This window comes from Paramacrobiotus metropolitanus, unplaced genomic scaffold (genome assembly GCF_019649055.1).
Source record: "Paramacrobiotus metropolitanus isolate TYO unplaced genomic scaffold, Prichtersi_v1.0 Parri_scaffold0000088, whole genome shotgun sequence".
Taxonomy (NCBI): domain Eukaryota; kingdom Metazoa; phylum Tardigrada; class Eutardigrada; order Parachela; family Macrobiotidae; genus Paramacrobiotus; species Paramacrobiotus metropolitanus.
In genome coordinates, this window is record NW_026570308.1 from 569,668 (window position 1) to 584,878 (window position 15,211).

The 15,211-nt window shown below is 43.1% G+C and overlaps 4 protein-coding genes across 4 annotated transcripts; 2 read left to right on the plus strand and 2 right to left on the minus strand.

Moving 5' to 3' along the window:
• Window positions 1-479: 479 nt before the first annotated feature.
• LOC129596312 (salivary glue protein Sgs-3-like) lies at window positions 480-2,190 on the minus strand. Its single transcript, XM_055493551.1, has 2 exons — window positions 1,929-2,190; window positions 480-1,677 (listed from the first exon to the last, which is right to left on the minus strand). The coding sequence occupies exons 1-2, from the start codon at window positions 2,128-2,130 to the stop codon at window positions 908-910; spliced, it is 972 nt and encodes a 323-aa protein (XP_055349526.1). The 5' UTR covers window positions 2,131-2,190; the 3' UTR covers window positions 480-907.
• Window positions 2,191-5,142: 2,952 nt separating this feature from the next.
• LOC129596323 (hydroxycarboxylic acid receptor 2-like) lies at window positions 5,143-6,021 on the plus strand. Its single transcript, XM_055493561.1, has one exon. It carries the CDS (start codon window positions 5,143-5,145, stop codon window positions 6,019-6,021), a length of 879 nt encoding a protein of 292 aa, XP_055349536.1.
• Window positions 6,022-8,411: 2,390 nt separating this feature from the next.
• Window positions 8,412-9,182, plus strand: LOC129596324 (G-protein coupled receptor 183-like). The gene has a single exon (XM_055493563.1). It carries the CDS (start codon window positions 8,412-8,414, stop codon window positions 9,180-9,182), a length of 771 nt encoding a protein of 256 aa, XP_055349538.1.
• Window positions 9,183-10,054: 872 nt separating this feature from the next.
• Window positions 10,055-14,821, minus strand: LOC129596340 (uncharacterized). Its single transcript, XM_055493577.1, has 5 exons — window positions 14,779-14,821; window positions 14,413-14,671; window positions 14,108-14,243; window positions 13,014-13,418; window positions 10,055-10,180 (listed from the first exon to the last, which is right to left on the minus strand). Exons 2-4 carry the CDS (start codon window positions 14,618-14,620, stop codon window positions 13,172-13,174), a joined length of 591 nt encoding a protein of 196 aa, XP_055349552.1. The 5' UTR covers window positions 14,621-14,671; window positions 14,779-14,821; the 3' UTR covers window positions 10,055-10,180; window positions 13,014-13,171.
• Window positions 14,822-15,211: the final 390 nt, after the last annotated feature.

The following is a 15,211-nucleotide window of genomic DNA, read 5'->3' on the forward strand; positions in this document are numbered from 1 at the left end:
TGTGTTGTTGTTGTTTTGCTTGTATTATGGGTTCCCGCGGACGGAAACCGTTTAAATGCGGGGGTAACGTCACATGAGTAACGTACGCCTTTTTTTATGTACTTATCTGGTAAAGTACATGGCTGTTTCTTCCGTTTGAGCTTACTAATTGGTCGATTGTATGCGCCGTATAATGACGTCGGCGCTGTTTTACGTTTTGCTAACATTCCCATGTATAAGCAGAGAAGTGATCATCTGTTTTGGATAGCGAAAGTTAGTCTAGACCAAAGTGATGTGTGAACTTGCAATTGCTAATAAAAACTTGTGTTATGAGAGCTCTCGTGTCTTCTGTAGCGAAAACATTAGTGTGTGTACCTACCGGAAGTCACAATTTTCTGGATAACTACATCATCCAGATCGTATTCGTGCACGTAGTTGGATAGCTGGTAAAGTGTTTTACTAGTTATCTGTGGATTAGGCATAAGAAATAGTTCATAGTGTTTATTTCCCACTTTATCTGCTGAGTTTGGATGGTCATCTAGTACGGTAGATGTAGTGCATCTTCCGTATAGCATGTCAGTACACATTTATCCCAGTGGAACTTTCTTCTGCAGCGCACTGGAGTGAATGCAGCGAATTGTAAAATTCCGCGGGTACTTGAAGGTCATTCGAGAGCTCCTCCGATTTCCATTAAACTGATGCACGAAGCGTGGGTGGGCAGCAGTTCAACATTAAATTGCAATTAGCACAAACTTAAATTACTCTAATTATAGTATATGCATAATGCAACGACAACTGGCAAACATATACCGGGTTAAAAGAAGGAAGGCACCAGATCACATGCGCAAAATTGTGCAGAATAGGGCTTTGTTTGCATACAAAAGCAGGAAAATTCCACTCGCGCTAATGTATCCGAAGTTGCTGCTCCTTACCAGGACTTTATCAGTGCAAAATGTCCCATATTGAACTGGGGAACCCACACGGTCGCGGTGGCATTCTGTTGAGCTGTGGCCAATTGCGTTACCGTCGTCTTGGTGCTCGGCGGCCGCGGACCCAACTCCGCCGTTGAAGAAGGCGAGATGGTTTTCAAATGGGTGACCGTTGTCTTGGTACTGGGTGGGCGTGGACCTAGTTCCACTGTTGCTAAAGGCGATATCGTCTGCAAATGAGTCACCGTTGTCTTTGTGCTCGGAGGTCGCGGAACCAACTCTACCGTAGAAGAAGGCGATATGGTTTGCAGATGGGTGACCGTGGTTTTGGTGCTGGGAGGTCGCGGACCAAGTTCCAATGTTGACGACGGCGAAATGGTCTGCAGGTGGGTGACTGTTGTTTTGGTACTCGGGGGTCGTGGACCAAGCTCCGCTGTAGAGGAAGGCGAAATGGTCTGCAGATGAGTAACGGTGGTCTTGGTACTCGGAGGTCGCGGACCAAGCTCCACCGTGGAAGAAGGCGACATGGTTTGCAGATGGGTGACTGTAGTTTTCGTACTGGGAGGCCGTGGTCCAAACTCCGCTGTAGAGGATGGTGACAGGGTTTCCAGGTGTGTGACCTTGGTTTTCGTAGTCGTTTTGGGCGGTCCGACCCATTCGTCGTCTACGAAGTCGCCGCGCGGATTTTTTAAAGGAGAGTTCACCGGTTTCCACTCAAAAATGCTGGAAAATGTTGGCTGAATCGCTTCGAAAGCATCGTCATGATCGCCTGGAAGGTAAAACAAGCTACCGGTAGCTGTTAAACAACAGAAACCAGGCCAAATATAAAATCAGTTTCCTTGTGGACGCTTGCTACAATAATTATTCCGTAAGATTTATACATTACAGAATTTCTTCAGTCTTGTCTAGCTTCTTAATTCCATTTGTTTTGATGGAAACATCGATATTATTCGCAAATTATTTCCGCCGACTTTATTTAAGCTCGTAATTCCGCTCGTCGCATAAATCAGTTTCACTTACCGGCATTATACTGAAGTGCAAAATTGCATTCCTTTTCTCCAAGTTTTCCTTCGTGGATAATCGCGTTTGTAATCACGGGAAACGCTTTCATCCCGCAAACCCCGTAGGATGCATTATATATAGATTGACCATAGGAAAGCACCTGCACGCTCAGACTGACATCTATGAAAGCCAGGGCAGAAATTACAGAATACCGCCACATTACGTCGCCGGTAAGTAGGGTAGCTGTTCAAAATACGGTATAAAGTGACTGACAATTTTATTACTTGAAACGCATTTCAAGTTTTACCTGTGATCCTGGTTAAATACAGAATTCAGCGTTTATTTCGCAGTTTTCGCACGATATCTGACAAACAACATACGAACACGGGGGTTGGTAAGGAGAAGCAGTTTATTAAGAAAAACACGTTTATTATTGTGTGCTGATTTTACTATCAACTTGTTATTTGGCTTATGTCACACATTTCAGCACTAGCAGCCACGGTTATGATGTACCATATAACCAGGCACTTATGAAAACAAGCAGCACGTTTAAACCACAACAACATGTTTGCCGTTACGGTGCGGTTACGGAGAATAACGCGGCGTAAATGCCAGGTTAATGTGCCGCTTCGGTATACGATGTTTGGTGTCGACGACCAGAAAACTTACGCTGACTGTGTACTAAAGCTGTTTTGCACCCAACAATATTTTTGTTCTTCCGAATAATAATTTCGCGGTAGAAAAGCGTTTTCACATATTAGAAATGTCATGGACAACAGCAAAGCATGAGCAGAAACATTTATTATTATTATGGAAACGTTTTGGTTACGCTGATTAAAAATTTAATTGTCATGCAGCACACAGAGCCATTTTGTTGGCATATTTGTATGCTTCAACTGGTTGAACGCATTCTACACACTGCACAGTGTACTGACATGCTATGCGGAAGTCGCACCGCGACGACCGCACTAGATGACCAAACCTACTCAATCGGTAGAGTGGGAATATGCTCTGGACTCCGTAAGTGGTACTACTGCCTACTTCCGCTAGGTACGAGCGGATTGCTGTGCCTAACGAAAGTTACCGAAACCAAAACACTCAGGAACTTCCCAAATGTTTAATCACCAAAACTGAACGAACGAACAAACAGAACAGAACAGAACGAGATATGAACTTCCTTCTAACCTAGAGTCACACGACCTTTCAGCTAGAAACAAGCTCACAGATTTAGTTGAAGTTAGAAACTTCAGACTCATTAGTTAGACCAGAATCGTGGATGCAATTAGCGATCAAATGCGTTAGATAAGAACAGCACATCGTACGTAACGGAACAGACAACATGTACGTCATAACACGTACGTAATACGCGCATACTACGCATAGCGCGTTAGTACAGTCGTGTATGTGGCTCGTATTTGTATCGTTCATTCGCAATACGTAATAATTAACCAATTTAGCGAATGATATCTGCTTCCACTAAATAAAAACAACTCCCAAAGTTTCGTTTTCGACGCAAACGGATTAAAGGAAGATTCACAATTTAACTCATACTTTCCCCTATTTGAACATAATAATTCATCTTCTTTTTTGAGTGGGTGGGTTCCAAAAAAGGGAAATAATTCAAAAAACCGTACAAATGCAACGAATTGTAGATTAATATTGTTTTTGGGCCGTAAATGTTGTACAACAAAATTCCATCCGCAGATGATCAGCGATAACATGTTGCATACAGCATAAGTATCACTGTAATCTGGAATAAAGTTATAACCAATCTTATCGTTTTTTGCTGCCATTTTATGCTTCATTATTGTGTCACATTTAGTCAGAAATTGAGAGAAGTTGTTGTGATGAAAGAATACTACGTAAATCCCGAAATAATAAGCTCAGTGCGTTATTTTCATGGCTTAAAAGGCCAGTATTAAACAAAGAGAGCGTAGTATTAAATCAGCTCTACAGTTCCGTAGTTTGCAAAACAAGGCATTTGTGCAATGCGTAACTACCGTAAAAATCGAATTATAAGCCCTGGGCTTCAAAAGTTGGAACGCCTTGCGGAGGGGCTTTAATTACGGGCATGGGCTTGTATTTTGGGGGGGGGCTATTATATTTCAGATGTGTTTTATTGGCAAGGTCGTAAAAATTACATGATAATTGCTAGGTACCGGTACATGCCGGTGCTCAGAAATTTCATTTTCCGTGCATTTTATTAAAGCCCAGGGCTTCTGTTTCGGGGGGGGGGCTTATAATTTTCGAACCATTTTGAGGGGGGCTCTAATTACGGGAGGGCTTCTATTATGGGGGGGGGCCTATAATTCGATTTTTACGGTATATCACACGAACGGTCAATTCATTCTGAAACCATCACTGGATGCACGGTGCGCTTCTTAAAACACACTGCTTCTCCAAAAGATTGATAATTTTAGCGAAACAATCATGCTAATAACGATTTTGCCGAGACATTAACTGGCCTCCTCACCGCATCACCAGGAACCGGGTAATGCCTGTGTCACTGTTAACCTCGTTAAAGCGCAGCATTGACGCCGTGTCATATTAACCATTACTGCATCAGCATTTCCTGCGACGCACTTTCCAGCGCCGGTCGCTTTTAAAAACCCGTTTTTCTTTGTAAAGGTTACCCTAGCAATCTTTACAATACTTAGCAGCAGGTGTGTCTATATATGCGCAGCCTATATGACTATAAATAAAAATACGGCTAATTAGGTGGGCAACGGAGTAAACGGCCGTGTCTGTGTTAATCCTATTAATTACGCCCATGTACAGAGTACTGCAGTGCTGCATCTATTACGCACGGTGTTAAAAGCTGCTCTGTTGGGACAACGTAACAACACTACAAGAGGGTTTCCTGCAACTGACGACCGCCTCTGCACCTCTTCCCGAAATGATTTTATTTCCCACATCCATTAAGGCAGCACTCCGTCTGATTATCCCCTCATTGTCTGGAAAATAATTGCGTGCATTAAACTATATCAACAAATTCAGCCGAATCTTCCGTTATATTTGGAATTAATCCCGATAAAATGCCAGAGAAATTTTGGATCTGTGCCTATAGAACCACAGCACCTTTTTGCGTGTCATTCATTCTTGTAGTTGTGACCATAGAATAATGCTTTAGCACCCATAATTTGATAATGTTTTATCAGGCACTATTTTAATAAACTAGGATGATCAACGGGCCAATCTGATTACAAGCTTTTGTGCACAAATTACAAAGGTCATGGCTTTGGCCAATAATTCATCAGTTGTACCTTTCGGTCCGGTAATTGCGTACCCAGAATTGTTAGCCTGGTTTATCATCTCCACCATTATCTGCGTTATCGGGACCATCGCTGGTGTGGCTTTGATGAGCGTCATTTTAAAACAGCACAACTTTCGCGACGGAACCAATCCTTTGATCGTCCAGTGGCTGGGCCTCGACTGCTTCATCCTGGCCATCCCCACGCTCCTGGCCAACATCGAGGTCTTCCGCACCCAGATCGGCCATCCGGGCGCCATTAACTGCAAACCGGTGTTTTTCCTGCAGTACTTTCCCACCTGCGTCTCGCACTGGATCCAAGTATGCATCGCGTTGAATCGCTGCACGGCGGTCCTGTTCCCGCACCACTTCCGGACGTGCTCCAGTCGCGCCAGTGTGGGGACGATGAGCGGTTTCTGTTGGCTGTTAAATATCGGGCTGTCGGTGCCGTTTCTCTTCGGGGTGGGAGCGACGTTTGCGCAGGCCTTTCCCCTGGGTTCGTGTAGTCTGTTGATTAATAATCCGCGGGTGTTTCTCATTATGGGCTCGCTGGTGACCACGGTTCCGTTGTGTCTGGAGGGGCTATGTTATGCCGTGGTTTTGGTTGGTTTTCGCTGTCAGCGACAAGTGCAACCAGGGAATTCGCGATCGGATGCTCATCGCCAGAAGCGGAAGCGAAAGGAGAATATGATCTCGCTGGTATTGCTGCTGTGCTTCTTATGGTATTTGGTGTGTTATCTCCCGCAGACCGTTATATCGTCGTATATGGGATGGTACTGGCGGACGCACTGGAGCGCGTTTAATTGGCTTCGAACGCTTTTTGGAACGGCACAAGCCGGAACACCGGTAAGCACCAAATAAAACTATAATTTCTACCAAATTTTCTAATTATTCCGCACACTGCTACAGCAGTCTCCAATCTTATGATTAATAATAGTATTGACGAAAAAAATAAAATGCCTTTCGCACCCTGAAGCATTTTTTTTCCCACTTTGTCTGACAACCAAAATTTAATAAGATATTGTAAATCCTGGGGTTTGTCATAAATAAAGGGATTGTACTGCAGTGAACCAGGACTCACTTTTATTGCAGTTTATCCTCATGGTTGGCAACGCGGAATACCGAGCCGGCATGTCCCAGCTGATCCGTTTTCATTTCAACGCGATTACGGCTCTCCCTGGTTCCTCCAAGTTTTCCACATCCGGTTCCACACGAAAAAATGGAAAGAGTATCAATGCTCCAGTACAGCAACCGAGAAGAGCGCCAAATTTTGATACAGAGATGTTCGTTCTACCCTTGCAGCAGGTCAAATTTTGTTTAACTTTCAAATGCTTAATTGTTTACACTTGGATAGATTTTTTCAGTACTTATTCCCAAAAGCTGAATACAAAGATCCACGTCTAGATACGCACATACTAAAATAGAATTTATGGAAATACTCACAAACCTTCAAAGAATTTATTGTTGTGTTCATTATGCATGCGCAATTTAATACTTGCTTTAATGGTTTTCTTTATTGACGTGAAAAGTAGATATCTCTTGATTTACCTCCTGTGTTGTCGGTGACCTGTGATCATCAGTTTTTGCAGGTTTTTGCAGGAACACAAACACATGGTTTGAACATGGTTTTTGCAGCAACACAAATGGACAAATTTATTACAATATTCTTTGTTATTCATGCAGGGAAAGAATTTGTTGTACTAGCGCACGCTATAGCTTTTGTTGCTGCTTCTCACCGTAGTCAGATAAGCCGAAACAAAAGATACAGTGTGCGCACTGCCTGTTTTGAAGCGTGCAGCCGGTTTCTGACGGGACCCGACACAAGGGATTTTCGTATTATTAAAAACAATCAGTGACGGTGAGAAAACTGGATTTTAATAAATAGAATTCTTCGGGTTGTGGAACTCACAAGCGCCCATTAATAGTTTTCTGAAACATATTCCAAGCAAATGTTGGCTAATTTACCGGTTTATTAGTTTCTCCAATAGCCATACACGTAGTGTTAACAAGGCATAATAACGGTATAACATTGTGCACATTGCACAATTCGTCATCGCAATGCAATAATTTTTTCTTACTGTCACAACAACACCGCAGAGGAATATTTGATATAAGTATGTATGCAAAGACGTTCTTGTCTTGATGTACACACATTTTATCCATTTGATTTCACGGCTAAAATAATATAGGCACAGGAATACCAAATCCGCATGTAGTACAGTAGTACACAACATACGGGTGAGCCTCGCTCTCATGAGTACCTCCGTCAACGATTGTCGCTGGAAATTCAGCGAGGCAACGCTGCTTCCGTGCTCGGGACAATGGAGGGAGCGGCAGCATTAATAAATGAAATTCTGTTTTTTTTATCTGTTGTTCTGAAACTGTGATGTTACCGCATTTTCTTGGAGATGAATTTTGCAACTTACATAACATCCACCTTCAATAGTACAGTAGTAACGGTACCATTGTCCTGTCCATTAGTGCTACTTTTGGGTAGGCTGTTGCAGTAAACTAAACTGTACAGCTGCATGTGGATGTACAGTTTATGCCAATTCGGTGTCACACCATCCGACAAATGTAAACGTTGTCTGCACAACCTTTCCTACAAACATCTGTCTGTCAAAGCGTCACAAACGTACCATATTCTATAGATCAAAACGCATTTATACGCATGACTGACAGTCTGGCAGTGGCAGATAGTAGCTAGATACCCCTGGTGCTCGAACACGGTCATCATGTTCCTCAGCCCTCACATTTGAAAGTCGGGCAATACCGAATACTTACAGAAAGAGAAGTACTGCCGCAAAAATTTCCTACATGTTTGACTTTCCTTTCTTGCTCAATGGGAAATAAGGATTTAAATTGAGCTTATTTAACTGAAGCGCTTTTATTAACTGGACGTAATGCCTTTGTACATCTTTCCACAAGCAATAAAACGAAGATTTTGGGGTATACATGTTACCGGTTATCTGAAACGTTTTGCCTAGCTTAACGGGCGATTACTGATCAGCCTTATAGTTATGGACTTCTTTCTGCTTTCTGTTAGTATCAATCTGACCGTAGAAAACACTACCAATCGCAGTGCAACATCATTATCAGCAGCGGAAACTCCTGCACAACAATTTGGCACGATCTATTCCTTACTGTTATGCGTATTAACACTGATCAACAACGGCGCCGTTCTCCTGGCGTTCGTTCGCAGTCGTAATCTACGTTCAGCTCCCTTCAGCTGCTACCTGCTGAATTTAACCATGGCCAACCTGTTCCACAGTATTGCCTCAAGCCCACTGGAAATCGCTCTGCTTCTTTCACCCGGCAGGCAGCACCCAGCGGTTTTCTGTTCCATCGTTTTGCATTTTATGTACATCAGCAACGCACTGATGATGCAGTGCCATGTACTGATCACCAGCAACCGCGTATGGGCTATCATCTTCCCGCTCTCGTACCGGCAGCATCACTCCACAAGAACCGCAGTGTTTCTCTGCGTCTTGACCTGGCTGAGCACGTGTGTCGTGCTGCTACCCGGTTTGCTAATGGATGCGCTGTATTTTCGCGAGACGGGCGACAATGTCACCTGCTTAATGGACCCAAAAGCGCATCCGTCCCTGTACCAATGGAGCATGGCGACCCAAATCCTTCTCTATGTATTACCGATTGGCATCCTCGTGGCGGCGTATTTGCTCATCTGCTGGAAACGCCATCAGCGTGGAACACGCGGAGTTGTAAGTAGATTACCAACGGAATCGATGTCGATCAACCAACGGAAACAGTCGTCCAAAGCGTTCACGGCCTTGACGTTGCTGACCGTGGCGGTAGTAGTCTGCTGGACGCCCCTGGCGGTCTGTTACTGTCTCCTGAATTTTAGTGGGGTGGTGATCGCGACGTTCTTCCAAGTGGCGCGGTATGTCTGGGCAATCGAGCCGGTTCTGGACCCGATATTCTTCATCATCGCTTTTGATGATCTGCGGGCTGAGCTCCGCGACTTACTCCGAATGCGATTCAAATGTGTCCGTACGGCTTAATTTGGGTACAAACAGTCAACTATTTGTATTGTATGTAGAAATTAAAATTTTCGTGCACTGATTTTGTAAGATTTCAGGAAAATTGTTGTGATTGCTATGCATGTCTGCTTACACAACAAACAGCCACAATTTCAAAAGAAAAGAATGATAACAAATGAAGTTTTCGCACTGAGAAATATTTATTTTAGCTTCTTTACCTACTTCTATACACTGAAAGTTGGAAAATTTCTGTACAATGAAAAAATTACTCCGAGACGAAACGCGTGGACAGGCTCAACTTCGCCTATGAAAACCTTGTATTGTACACCAACCGGACAGAGTTTAATCATTTTTAGAATTTTAACAGAACCGCTCGTAAGCAAAAACGGCATCATCATAATAATATTATACAGTGCATGAACTGATGAATATAAACGTGCATAAACGAGTCCATGATCAGAAATGCTCAACTCCGCCGATCCACGATTACTTTAGAAGACGGCAAACAAGTCGCTAAAGCATGCACTCTCTCCACATGGTAACGGAAAAACTACCGCTTAAGGGAAGATATTAGTTGAAAAAATCAACATTAAATCCTGTAATTATTATATCTCCAACGCAGTGCTTTGTATCGTTCCAAAATATTCGAATGAAAACGCGCTAAAATTTGATGTCGTTTACTCAGATTATATTGCTTAATCACCTTTTATTTGGCAGTAGCAACCTCACATAAAAATGCCTGCGCGCTGGATACTACATAAAATGGCTTAATTATTGCTTAACCCTATTAACAACAATACAGAAAAGCAGTTTTTTTTTCAACAAAATACTTCGGTCAGTGGTTCCAGGCCAAGTATGTCCTTCCACAGTTCCCAACTACCAAACGGATTCAATCGATGTCATGCTGATTCCTGGTGATTTCCACTCGTAAATGATTCAGCGGAAGCCGGTGTGTACATCAGCCAGCATGTGCGGTAGTTTCTGTATTCTTCTCCTCCGAGACATTTGATATCGTCAATCTGGGACAGCAGTTGCAATGGCGTCTGTAACCGACCAAAACGTCCAGACGACCAAGTCGTCCGGCGGACGCTTTAGTCGTTAAACCGACCAAACCGTCCGGTAACCAAAAAAACGTCCGCCGTAAATTTTGCCCATTCAAAAATTTTTGCATTCTCGATGTGACCCGAAGTTCCTGAGAGCATCTCAGCCAGGACACTTTGGGCGCAGCACTATTTTAGCCCGGACACTTTTGTCGGAGCACTATTTGGAGCCGGACACTTTGGTCGGAGCACTTTTTCAGCCCGGACACCTTGGTCGGAGCACTGTTTCAGCCCGGACACTTTGGTCGGAGCACTATTTCAGCCCGGACACTTTGGGCGCAGCACTGTTTCAGCCCGGACACTTTGGTCAGAGCACTATTTCAGCCAAAAACCAAAGATCGTCTGATAGAAAACTTCAAAAAACCCTATCATACAAAGTCTACGGACCTCCACCACAACCAATCAGCGAGGACGTTAAGCAACTGCTGGGTTCAGTTGCTTGGGAGCTTTTGTGGTGATATTGAAATTTTGCAAATTTTGTTTACTTGGACATTTCGGTCTTCTGTTTCGGTCTGCCTGGGAAATAAGCTTCTAGAAACCTTTGTGTATAGCGTTGGGTTTTAGGATAACAAAAACATATGCTCGAGAAAGGTTTAAATCATTTTACAACTGAACGCACAAAAAACTAGGGGAACCTATTAAAGCAGTGTTCCAAGTGAGATTCGCGAACCTTCTGCTGACAACTGGCAACCGGCAAGCTTAGAATAGCTGCGGGATGGCGGGTGGCTGCTTGATACTTATGTAGAAGACAGTGTTCTGTATCAGAAAAATTTTGTGATTTGGTCGGTACGTAGGGCGATTCCGTCAAACCTGGATCCATCAGTGAATCTGGGTGCGCAACTCTGGTTACGTGTTCATTGTTCTTCACCGGGCGATGCGACAACCCTTTGGGGAGATTCAACAAGCTTTATTTTCGACAAATATTTAGCTTTATCAACACAACACAGTTAACTTTGACAACGCAGCATTCATCATCTATGCATTGATTTGCTCAAAAAAGAGCAACAGTTATACGAAAGGTTAATACAACGGCACTGGCACGGTATCGATATTTCCACGCTTAACGGTCGCAGACGAACGTACTACCGTTTCTTTGTTGCGATAGTTTATGCATTTAGAATACCCCTAGTTTTTGCATTTAGTTTATGCATTTAGAATTTAGTAGTTTGCTGATACTCCCATGTTCCACCGTTTGTCGAATCGCCCTGTCAATTGCGTAAAATGTATAGACTAAAAATACAATAGGCCTTTGTGAAGTCTAAGCCATTGCGTGCTATTGTTATCGAATCGCCCTCTGAACCGATTTGGACTCCAAATTTTGGAGTCCCACTTTGTGGAGACTTAAGAGTACTCCTACAGATCTACTGTTAAATGTTCTATATGTACATCGTTCCACGTTTTTTATAGGTTTTTGTTCGTGTTTGTGGACTAGAAACAAAGCGATTTACGAGCAACAATAAATAACAATTGAAATGAACTTTATGGTGAACGCTTTAATTACATAATGCTTGAACTTTAAAGTTCACGCCAAGAATTGTCGATTTTCGACGAATAATAATAAATGCTTGCTGAGGAATGCTACTCTTGAGAACCGGAAGATGTCTTGCGAATAAAATGGATGAGCGCAACTAACCTTACTCCGATGATTCCAGCGTCACTGTTTCAAACGGTATCTTCATGAAAAAAAGTATCTTTGAATTTTGGTAGTAAATAAGTGATAGGAACATAAGGCGAAGCCGAGCTGCTGCACGAGGAAAGCTCGCAGAGTAGCAGTCAAGCGAAATGATGTTTGGAAATTTTATTTTCTTCAGTGTATCTGCCAGCTCTTCAAGAATTGATCCTTTAAAAATAAACAAAGAATTTCATGTAAGTAGTTAGCTGGTGCGTAATTGCCGCCTGCCAGTGGAAAAGGTAATGAATTCGTTAATAAACGAGTAATTATCAAGGTAGCTTCGATAAGCATCATATGAAGCCAGCCTTAACAGCCTTTCAATAACGTAATTTATCTGTAATTGATTTGTTCCGCGCAGTTTGCGCGCGGTCAACCGGTTATTTAAAACAGCTATGAAAGGCAGCCTTTACAAGTCAACCATTATACGGTCAGTTTGTATAGTATTTAGGCTGACCGAAAGCTTGCACTTAATTATACCGTCCATACGGTAAAGAAAAGTATTAAGGCATGGTTGATTAGAGCACTGATTTCAGTTCTTCCACCATAATCAGTGAAGAGCGTACTTCGAACAAAAGCACACTCGTATAGGCGGGTGATGAATGACTGTAACAAAGAAAATTTATTCATCGAGTGACGACGAAAAAATTTTTGCATAGTAACATGAACCGTAGAACCCAGTCCAAGTAGGAACACATTTTGTCAATCCGCCTAATTTCCAGATTTGACTGCCGGAAATAAAAGAGAGCTCCAACCAAAGTGTCGGGTCCAAATAATGCTCCGACCAAAGTGTCCGAGATGAAATAGTGCTCAGACCAAAGTGTCCGGGCTGAAATAGTGCTCCGACCAAAGTGTCCGTCTCCAAAGGTGCTCCGACCAAAGTGTCCGAGATGAAATAATGCTCAGACCAAAGTCTCCGGGCTGAGACGCTCTCAGGAACTTCAGGTCACATCGGGAATGCAAAAATTTTTGAATGGGCAAAATTTACGGCGGACGTTTTTTTGGCCCCCGGACGGTTTGGTCGGTTTAACGACTAAAACGTCCGCCGGACGTCTTGGTCGTCCGGACATTTTGGTCGGTTACAGGTGTCGTCTCGATCCACACGCTGGGCATATCTATATCCCGTAGACGCTGCAGCATCGCGCTCAACACCACGCGGAACAGATCGCGATGCACGTAATCAGGATGGATGTAGACGGCTATTGCCCTATAGGGTAGGCTCCTATAGCACCGCACATCATCTACATACAGTACGCTATCGGTCGCGTACTGTCGCCATCAAACAGCGCCACACTGGGGAATTTCTTTCGCAGGAACAAATGCCGGTTAGCCTCAGTAAGCGGCTGTTTTGGCACAAGCGGCTCGGTCAACATATACCGCAAGTAGCCTGTCCACGCCTCCGGATGCCCCCAGTGGCCATTGCTGATAATGTGCTCTACATGGTCGACGGACAGTTCACCCATACGGAGGTCGTAAGGACTCGCCAATCTAAATAATCGGAACATTTACCGTAGTCGTATAAAATGACAATTTAGGATTTTATTATCTTTGACGAATCGTAAAACTACTCTGTAATTGACCAGCCGAGCAAAAATTTCCTTGATAAAGTTGTGCACATGTGTGCACAAGTACGTTGATCTCGGGATGAAACTGTTTTCAGTTTCACTCGATCAGAAAGCCCGCTTGTGCGGCATATCTAAAGCCTCACAAACGAATCTCGCATACGTACTCGTACCTCATGTATTCACACAGAATCATTTACTTGTACGAACTTCTAGCAATAATATATTAAGTATTTAATACTGGGTGCGACAAAACGATGATAATATCATGTTCTAAAAACAAGCTATACTTTTAACGCGAATGCTACGTACAGCTACTTTGATTTTATCGAAGTGAAATAGCAGACAGATATCTTATCATTCTTATGCATTCCCATAGTACGATTATGATGAAAATCACGTTCGAGTACTGCATTAAAAATTGCCAGTCATAATACAATTAAGAAAAGTATGAAATCACTCCGTTCAACGTATGGTTAAATTTAAACTTCATTGTTATATTGTTAAAAAAAACCAAAACAGCAAGATAAACGCAAAAAGAACTAGAAAAGGACAATAAACAGCGCAGTTGTTCTGAAATTTGTTATTATATTATCTGCTCTATGTTTAGCTTACGTCTGATCGATGTGGATGTTTTTCAGGTCCAAATGGAAACATTCTCCCTGGGAAAACTCGTTGGGCTCAATATAAGTAAATGTACCGCGACTTCCGTAACGGTCCATCAGTGCATTGGCCGTCAGCTTTTTCAGACCTGCTCCACAAAATTCAATGCAGAAAAATTCGTCAGCGAGTACACACAAAAACATTATAAAACACGACCGGATCTACTATATCGTATTGTACATCGCCATCTACAAGTTAAGCACTTACTATCATTTTGAGAATTATGTATTTATGGGTAAACTTTTCAGCTGACATACCTGGAAAGATTATGTGCGTCTCCCAATTGAGAAACTCTGGCCGCTTGTCCATTAACTCTCGAAATTTTTTCAGTTCAGTGGTATAGATAAACACCAGTAAACAGTCGGCCATCCTCGGTATATACGGCGGTGCTTTCTTTCCCTGCCGGCGTTTGGGTTTGCAGATGCACACTCTGGGCTGTGGCAGTTGGTCGACAGCGATTTTCATACGGGGTCATGCAAATCGCCTCTGGACTCGATTCTCGACCATATGGTACATCTACCAGACAAAAAGCAACCGGACGTTATTGCATGTACATTGCGCAAAAGCATAACTGTTCCCTCTAACTCCGAAGTTCCAAGGAAGGCAATGTTAGCCGAACATACCGATCGGTTTTTTGTGCCCTGTAAGCTCGGCAGTAATACTTCCATAATATCAGATCTTCCAAGTTGCACCATCTGTTCTTCAGTCATGCGAGCATATCGACGCCGCCGCTTCGGCACGACTGCTCCCTGACTAGTATTCTGTTCTGCAGCATGGGCCTCCATTTCTGCAATGCTACACAAATACTCTACCGGATTTTGTCGATCAAGTTTTGTTTACTGGACTTGCAAGACGTTAAGTGCCGAAGTTTTTTTACAGTCACAAAATTACGAATAAAGGGCTACCGTACACATCACACAACCGAACGCTATTACGTATAATTATGAAGACCTCTAAGTCTACAATCCATAACCGCTGCACAGAAAGAAGGATACCATTGCCTGAATCAAGCATTCGTGCGGTACATACAGTACTTTACTTACAGAGTGTCGCAGT